Genomic DNA, 9,388 nt, shown 5'->3' with positions numbered 1-9,388 from the left:
TAAGGAGCTCATAAACTAGTGACAGAGGAAGATGCACAAACCAGTCAATAAAGAATTAACAATGCTTTGACTTTCTTTGTATTATTTGAATTTTTATGACTATATTTATATACTACACCCTGTTCAAAGTGGAAATAGATATTTAAGAAAGAACTAGTGATGTAAAAAATCCACAGTAATATGTAAGTTATTTAGAGAGTTAAGACTGGCGATATTTGCACTCTCCAAGAAGCTTGTTCATGCAGATGAACCCCTACTTCTTTTGGTTGCTTTATTTACATTTATAGAGGTATAGGTATTCCCTCTTCTAACAGGGGTTAGTAACTTGGGGAGGGGGTGCTACAGATTAAGGTCCTGATTCAGTGGCAGGTCCATCTTACCTCCTCTTCAGGTCATATTGTCAAGCAGGAGCTACAGGATGAGACGAGTAAAACAGTTCACTTCCTTTGCTTACCCCCAGCCCCATGATAGGCTTCTGCTGGGCTTCCTTGGTTGTTTTCATCATCACTTTCACCACCAGAGGTCAGGGAACCTTCCAGTTAATCAGGGGCCCTGGAAATGATGCAGAAAAGTACTGACTTAAACATAATAAATAACATTTATTTAGGGCTGACTGTGAGCTCATTGCTTAAAATGTCCTACTTAATCTTCACAACCACTCTAGGAAATTGGTATTGATAAATCTCAGGTATATCCAAAACAAGTCTCTATGTAGGATTGTGATATTTTTAGGACTTTTATGTCTTTAGGTTCGTCTTGGCACCAGACATAAGGCGGTTCAACATAATACGCTGGCCCTAAACAGCTCCAGATGCCAAGAATTGGCAAATCACTACTTTGGTTTCAATGGGTGGTCAAAAAGGATCATCAAGGTGAAGTCTGTAGATTTTCTTTGACTCACCAGACTCCTTTCAACATTGAACTCCTAGACTTTAGAGAGAAGAATAGAACAGGGCTATGGGGAGGAGATGTGAGAGCCTTCCACATGGAAGTATGTGAGCATTGGCCTGCCACCTAGAATTAGTGATAATCTCAATGACTTGGATGGCGGTGTCCATAATTTTCGCCAGTATTTGTATGGTATATGATAAAAAATAGTTGTCCATATCTAGTCATTCATTTGCAAGTCCCAACTTGATTTTGAAGCTATTGCATACCTAAACTATTACCTGGGATTGCTGGAGTTTCGTTTTTATTTCTAACAACAGGATATTTTGAAGTCTAGCCTTTAATTCATAATCCTAACAGCTTCAGGATCTTTCTAACCTTGAAGAAAGGGGAAATGAAGCTATTGTGACACGAATTCAGAAGCAAAGCCTGAAGTTCTTCTGTGCTTTAGAGGTGGTGTTGCCCTCCCATGAGTGCAGGAGTCCCGGAGTTGTCATGGCTGAGGAACCTTTGCATAAGTTGGAGGAAGGTCTGTTTTCCAGTATGTTTGTGTGTGGGGAGGTGAGGGAGTGGGATTTCTCTTTTTTCCTTTCTTTCTGAAACTCACCTTTTCAGACACATCATCGCTTTTCTAAGCCACTAAAGCCCTGGGCAGATTTTTTCTGCCTGACAATATAGGTTTTTATCTTAGGCAATACCTGACAGCACCTTAAACTTTAGAATTTGAGAACTGACCGCCTGCCAAGAAGCTTAGGAGGAAGGAAAATTAGTTAGTTTTTGTTGTGGTTGTTGTTAATAATTTGTTATGTGCTAAAATATTCCTTCAAATACAGATGTCTTCTGGCCTTCAGTTATCCCAAGAAAATCATTGTCTAAAGATTGAAATAAACTCTTGTGTAAATATTCAGTCCTTTGCCTCCTATAGAAGGGCCTGAGCAGAAAAAGTTAATGTAGATCCCTAGAAAGGGGATTCCGATTGGTACTGAGTTTTTTCCTAGAATCCATGGCACTTGGGCTTAGGGTTTTAACTCAGAGGCAGAGCTGTTAGTGAATGGAGTGGAGGAGGCTCCACCATCCACCTGAGTGGGTGATGGTTGAGGAGAGGCCAGATCATCTGCACTACCGCCAAATCTATGTCACTGTATGAATCCAGCCCTTTACGCACAGGAGAGCAGGGTCTGTAGCAGTGCAGCCTCAGCTTGTCCATTTGAAATCTGTGAGTAGTATGAGACTTGTGCACGTTCTTGGTTTCCATTTCCCATCGAGTGTTTTAGGAACCTCCAGAATAGATCTGAGCAGTCAAAATGTGCCATGCCAGGGTATACCTACAACAGAGACATTCACCCGTACCCCAGTGTTGTGCCTGCCCTTAATCACTAAGATAATGATCTAAGAATCACAGATGCATTTTTAGTTTTACACACATAACCTAGAAATCAGTTATTCAGACAGGCATTTTAAATTCATCTGTTTTGGTTGGATTTAGGGTCATTATCATTCCTTATGGAAAGGAAGGTAACCCAGAAGCTTGCTATTCAGAAGGCTATGACAGATGCATTCCAGAAACTGCTGATTGTGGCTTTAGGTAAGACCTTTTTGATTGTCCTTGAAGTACTTCAGTTTCAGTGAGCAAGTAAAGTTACTTGAAAAGTTAATTGGATGAAAATAATGGTTAGCGAAAACATTACATATTCTTTCATTCACCAGGTGCTTTCACAGCAGCAGTCTTAAATTTGTTCTTTGTGGCATTTATGAGAAAAATGACAGCAAATATTATTGTCCCCAGTGTTTAGATGTAGAGTGACTTGCCACAGTTCCTACAGAAAGCGTTTGATCCCGTTCTTCCCCAATTGCTTGCTTATCTTCCAGAATAGTGCAGTGATGATAAGCCTTGGGCACCTGCGTTTGAGTCCTAACTTCGTCTCTTAGATTTTGTTGTTGTCGTTGTTGTTGCAATTTTAGGTTTTTCTAGCCAGAGGCATTGGAAGGTATTTAATATCTCTAAGCTGCAATTTCTTTATCTGCAAATAGGACTAGTAATACAGCTTATCACCTAATGGAGGCTATTGTAAGAGTAAATGAGATGATGAATGTAAAAAGCTTAGAACTATGCCTGAAACATAGTAAGCAGAGAAAATATATTGACTATTATTATTATCGTTTTTTTCTTGTTGAAGAGTTTATTAGATGATGTTTTTGAAATCAGTTTAATTTCAGTTTTCATTTCTGATATATTGGGTGAATATGATTCTTATATAATAATTGGCTACGTTTTTGTGAGCCTTGAAAGTGGTCATGCTATTGAATAGTGTTGATTGTGTTCCCTATCGAGTTATACAGTGGTGAGAATGTCACAGGCTGTGCCCAAAGGAAACTTTATGATGAGTAGATTCCCGGAACAGAATTGCTCCCCTGCTTCACAGCCCTGCAGGCTTAGAGAAAATCCGAGCAAAGTTGTCAGAGACCTTATTTGCTTGTAAGAGTTGACCCTGGATTGGTCTTGGCCTTCCAGCCTGGGCAGTCCTTCCAGTGAAGTTTGACTTCCCTGGTCATCAGGCAGAATCTCCATCAGCTGTCAACTCTGGGTAACAACCTTTAAGAACGAAACTAAATGTCTGGGTTGTTTGTCCCTAATATGCCAAGGTATTCCTTATATGTACTCCAAACTCCTTAGACCAAAAAGCCTGGTGGCTCTAGCTTGCCTTGAGGAAAGCTGTATTGTCCAAAAGGTACATGGGCTAGTTTCTGCCAGTAGAGTGTTCAAATGCTGTCTCTCTCTGTCTCTGTCTCCAAAGCTTTGTTCATTGTATCTGGTAGAAGTTTGGTCCCAAGGAGTAGGCCCTGGCCTTGCTTCTAATATGAAGTATCTATTATAGTCCAGTGGTATCTCTCCAGGTTTGAACTCATTTTGACCCCCACCTAATGCCTTCCTATTTCATTGTATTGTGATTGAACATTTTTGTTTCCACAGCTTTTAATTTCTATGTCATTATTCCTTAGTTCTTATTTCTAAGATCATAAAGGTTTTTGAACCAAAGTTGATACTTCTTATATATTTTTTCACAACTAATTATGATAAAAACTGGAGTGTCAGATGAGGGAACTTCTAGGAAAATGCTCTTATTTTCTGCTTTTAGAAATCAAAAGAATGTCTAATTATTGGGTGCTACCATTGTATACAGGAAGTTTTAGAGCAAGAAAACTTCTGCATTGATCCTTGTTAACTTTATCTCAGAAATTGGTAAAACAGCCGTGGCATATAGACTCTGTGAAGAGGTCACAGATGCTAGAACCAAAGAGGAACTACAGGATTTAATTCAAGTATGTGTATGTGGAGATACAAACTCAAGGGGTACACAGCCAGTGTAGCCATAATTCAAAACAAGCAGCAGGATTTGGAAGACTTTGGCATGTCTACTCAGCTCTGTCTTCCTTAGGAAAATGTGAAACTCTGAAACTGCTTTTGAGGCAGGGAATTTCTAGGACTTTCCCAAGTCCCGAGCCTTGTCTCTGGCCCGTTATTTGAAGTTTGGAGAGCAGGATTGAGGGCCATCAGTGTACGTCTACAGTTGTGGACACAGGAGAAGACACAGGCCCTTTAGAACTCCCCTCAAATAGAATTGCAGGGATTTGGGAACAAAGTAACTATGGCCTTAAGTGTGATTATGCTACAGTGTTTTAAAACTATTCATGCCTTTCAAGTAAGGTATATTACCCAGATCTCAGCATCTCATATATATCTTGTGTTAAATATTTTGCCGAAGCACCTTTCTGTAAACCAATTATATGGATGCCTCGAATTAGGGATTAAGTTGTCAACGTAACTTCTAAAAGAAAACATTAATGTACTGTATATAGGATTTTTATTAAAAAGGAGCAAAAAATGTGTTTCATGTCATTGAGAGCTTATTTTGGGGCTAGTTTTCTGATGATTTAACTCACCCCAACGTTGCAAAGTTTGTTTTGAAGGGAAGAAAGTAGAGAAAGAAAAGGTGGTTATGTTCTGAAAAATGTAGAAATTTTGAAAGTTTTTCCTGTACAAAATAATTATTTTAATTCAATTGAAATCAGTCAAGGAAACTTCAAACGTATCCATGTTTGGACATTAAGAAGTCTAGCTTCCTGTGAAATGTGAGAGGAAAGGACTCCGTATTGATAGTAAAGATTTCGGAAAACTGATTGTAACAACAGATCCATTCCTAAATGAGGCCAATCTTGGAATCAGTTCCATTGAGAAACCATTATGTGCCAGGCACTGGAAATAAGATGAAGCTCCTTCTCTCTTGGAGTTTAGGTGTTACAGGTGTACCAGACAATTAAAAAGGACTAAAATTAAATAGATTATGAAAAGGACTGTGAAGAAAGTAAACTGGGTGCTAGTTAGAGTATTTGGAGAAAACTACTTCACATGCTGACTTTAACATTCTAAGTGTCTTCTCCATGTCTGCACACAGGGTAGACCTCTGAAAAGTGACACAGTAGTTTTTTCTAGATTAATGGTTCTGTTGAGACAAGGTGGGATGGGGGAAGTTTTCCCATGCTAATATAAAGGGCCATTCGCTTGGTTTTAGACACTCTTTCCCAGAATGAATTGCTCACTTGCCCCAAACCCCTCCTACAGAAGTTCTGGAGTCATCACTGATTCAGTGGTAACCTCTGATGACAGAGTGGTGAATTAATAATGAGACGTGAATACTGAGAGTTTGGAGGAAATGGCAACATTTTAGAATAATTGTAAGGTGTGTTCCCCTCCCGCCACCCTGACTGGTGCTCATTTTGCAGGTCAGCTACTTTTCTTGTCAGCCCTGTAGCCAAAGGGAGGAAGAATGTCTCTCAGACTTCAGCTTCGAGGAGGAAGAGTTCAGATGCCAGAACTGGACTAGCACTTTTGAATTTCCCAGAATGCCACATCCTGTGGTTTCCTCGGGAAGCTCTGCATCCTTCCCAACCCCCCTCCACCCCTGGGCTGCTGGAGTTTGGGGCCACTGGGGTCTGCAGCCCAAATCCCGCCTCATTGTTTGGGGCCTGGGAGGGCAGGGCGGGGTTGGGAAGGGGGCCCAGCAGGAGGTAATTGTCTCCTTTGCAAGGGGAAGGGTGGCTTGTGCCCTGGGGACTCTGGGAAAAAGGCTCACTCTGGTGGCGTGCATTGGATCTCCGCGGGAGCCTAATAAAGGTGGAGTAAATACAGATGTCATAAATAACGGGTGGGACGTTAGGTGAGGGAGGGACACGTGGTTGCTAACAGTTGCTAACCGTGAGCCCTGTGTTGCAGCGCTGGCATAACGGTTCAGTTCGGCTCTGAAGGAGGATGTGGCTCTGGCTTCTCGCTGGCCTGGGTCGCTGTGCCTGGGAGCCGCCACATGTTATGTCCTGGCTGTGCCTCTGTGTTGCTGCTGCACCCCACGGCTCCTCCTCACATGGCAATGACTGTGGCTTCTAGTCCAGGCAGTTCAGCCTCCGAAGTGGGCCCTGGGCCGCGTCCAGGTGACCCCCTAACCCCCGCGCCTGACCGAGACTTGGTCTTCATACACCTCAGACAGCCCTCCCAAATTGCCCCTTGCCCTTACACCCCTGGAAGAAGCCGGGGGCTTTAATTACTTGACGTCCTCGTCTCCAGTCCAGATGTTGGCCCTGCCTCATCAGGAGTTGAGTGAGACTGAGGCTCCATACCCGGACACGGATTCCGTTGTAGAGCTGCCTATAGGGCCAGATCAGTTTGCTGTTCCACATCAGTATCTGAATAACGAGCAAATCCAACATCAAAAGCTCCCAGAGGCGGTTCCAGTGCTAGAGTGGGATCAGAATCAGCCCTTGGTTCTGCCTCCTCGACACAAAAGTAAGACTAAACACATAGGTCTAGATCAGGCTGAAGGTCACCAATCATTTGAAATACTTGTTCCACCTCTAGGTAGTAAGAGCTCAAAACCAATGAGCTTTATTGTTTCACCCCCAAACCTGAAGAAAGATCTAGTTCAGCATCGACGGCTTGCCAAAGTTGTTGTTGGAACTATAGGCCAATTTGAAAAAAAACACTCAGTGTCTAGAACAACAGTTGCAGGGTGATTATTTACATCCAAGTATGGAGGCCTTTTATCCTGAGGAGAGCATACCTAGGGATTTTCTGGGAAGCCCAGATGAACTTCCAGAGCCCCATGAGGAAGCTGAAATGTCTGCATCCCAGCAGGGGGCGCAAACTCGTCATCCAGAGCTCACTGAGGAGGCTGAGTCTTTACCTCATCAAGAGGCCCCTGCTCAGCATCCACAGACCCCTGAGGACGTTGAATCTTTTTCACCCCAGGCAGAGGCCCAGGCTCAGCATGCAGAGCCCACTGAAGAGGTAGAACCACCTCCACTTCCGCAGGAGGCTCCATCTCAGCCTTCAGAGGCCCCTGAGGAACTAGAAACTTCAAGTCCTCAGGAGGCCCTCGCCCGGCCCTTGGAGACACTTAAGGAGGTTGTAGTTTGACCATGTGTTCATCATGGGGTAAATGAAGCTCAGCAGTCACACTTGTACAATGTCACTGTTAAATCTCTGGCTCTGGCCCTTCCCATAAATCCACAGGTCACTAAAGAGGTTGAACCTTCTCCAGTCCAGCAGAAGACCCCATCTCAGCCTCCAGAGCTCCTTAAGGAAGTTGTAGCTCAGTCTCCATTGTATCCCGAGGTGACAGTTCCAGCACAGAGCAGGATCATGCTGAGCATCCAACATCACCCAGTATCAAGAGCAGTGGTTCTCAACCAGGGTGATTTTGCACACAGGTGACATTTGGTAGTGTCTGGCGACAGTTTTGCTTGTCAGAACTGTATATGCTACTGGCATCTAGTGGACAGAGACCAGAGATGCTACTAAACATCCAACAGTGTACAGGAGAGCCTCCCACAGCAAAGAATTATCCAGCCCGAAGTGTCAATAGTGCTGCCTAGCTAGAGAAATAAAGATGACTTAACACAAGTATTTAATGAGCATTTAGTATTTTGTATCTACTGCACCACATATATAATCATGAAAGTATAAATCATAATATCTCCCACAGTGAGATTTCTTTAGTGTATGGAGGGAGTAGTGATGTTATGTTTCATCATATATAAATTAGAATTATTGCCAAAGGATAAATGTTCTGAAAGAATATCTATTTTTCTAATTCTTTTGCTTGTGTCTTTTTTTGTAGAAATCTTGGTTGCAATTTACTCCCAGAACTGAGCTTTGGAACGTTTCAGGCCTGGCATGGAATGCAGTTTTTACACAAGTTGTAAGTGAAATAGAAGATGAATACATGTAAACAACTGTGTGTAAAAACAATCATGCAGTTATTGGTTAGCTGGGTGTAAGTAAGCCCAGTATGAATTCTGGAAAGTATGTCTTGAGAGCCATTTATTTTTTTTTCAAATGAGGAAACTAAGGTACAAAGAGGCCAAGAGACTTGTTTAACTCATATATATGAAAGGCTCTGCTTTCCATAGTACTGATCTTTGGCATGGTCAATTAAAGTCCCCGAACCAAAACACTCAGATTAGCATTGTCATGGAATCCCACGGATGCCTCTCCAATATGCGAATGGTCCAGGCACTTCCACTTTTGAATTTCACTTTGATTCCTTTTCATGTGCAAAGTTCCTAACTGCTTAAAATGTATGCAACACAGAGCTGCAGAGAACTAAGTTTAGCAGGGTGTGGTTCAGTGGGTGTGGGTGCTTCCCCAACCATCATTAGCTCTTTTAAATGGTAAAGCAGAAAGAATTCCTGAACACCCACCACAGGGCTCTCCCCAGCCACCCAGAACATTATTTTTCAAAAAAGCATATATTGCTGAAGTGAATTATCTGTGGCCAATAGGAACCTTTGAGGTATGGAAAAAGACGTCGTTTGTGTTCAGCTGTAGTGTGAAAAATATAAAGAAAAGACTTTGCTGCGGCCTAATTCAATATATTTTCTTTGCTGACTACTCTTCAATAAGAAGTGTGGGTTTTACACCCCTTCAGCTCAAAACTTCTCTGATTTCTCATGACACAAGGAAATGAGAGTGGGTACGTTCAATGGCCCGAAGGCGATTTTAGACTCAAGGTAAAGAGCTCTTCTACACCTGGCTTTGGAAAAGACTCTCTTACCTGTCTTGTGGTTCAGAAATCCAGTTTCACACAGTTCCCACATTTTGGGTTAATGAAGGTGTTGAGGCTGTGTCTGGAGCTGGATTAACAATTCCTGCAGATGCCTATCTTTAGCGGCCTCCTTCCTTTCCCTTGTTAGTTTGCTGACGCCTACCTTGGGGAGAGAGCACCAAGGGTCGGTTTTTCTTTTGTTAGCACACCGGAGAGCAGGCTCGTGAGGTCCCTTCACCAGGAGGTTTTAGTAGCATCAGTACAACGTCTGAAACTCACCACTTTTCCTAAACATCCTAGAACACCAAGAGTTCCTTATAAGAATCAGAGTTTCACTATAGTTAATGTAGGCAACACAGGAAAATACATTGTGGAAATAAATAAATAAATCACAGTTTAAAAAT

General features: G+C 42.4%; 1 protein-coding gene across 1 annotated transcript; it reads left to right on the top strand.

The window, feature by feature from the left end:
* Positions 1–418: 418 nt before the first annotated feature.
* LOC309793386 (RAD52 motif-containing protein 1-like) lies at positions 419–6,482 on the top strand (the record flags this gene model as incomplete). The annotated part of the gene is made up of 7 exons (XM_082603858.1): positions 419–427; positions 750–872; positions 1,249–1,417; positions 2,375–2,473; positions 4,124–4,209; positions 5,671–5,955; positions 6,180–6,482. 7 exons carry the CDS (start codon positions 419–421, stop codon positions 6,480–6,482), a joined length of 1,074 nt encoding a protein of 357 aa, XP_082459984.1.
* Positions 6,483–9,388: the final 2,906 nt, after the last annotated feature.

This window comes from Mesoplodon mirus, assembly GCF_964341445.2.
Source record: "Mesoplodon mirus genome assembly, chromosome: 18".
NCBI lineage: Eukaryota > Metazoa > Chordata > Mammalia > Artiodactyla > Ziphiidae > Mesoplodon > Mesoplodon mirus.
This window is presented reverse-complemented; position numbering and strand designations above follow the sequence as displayed.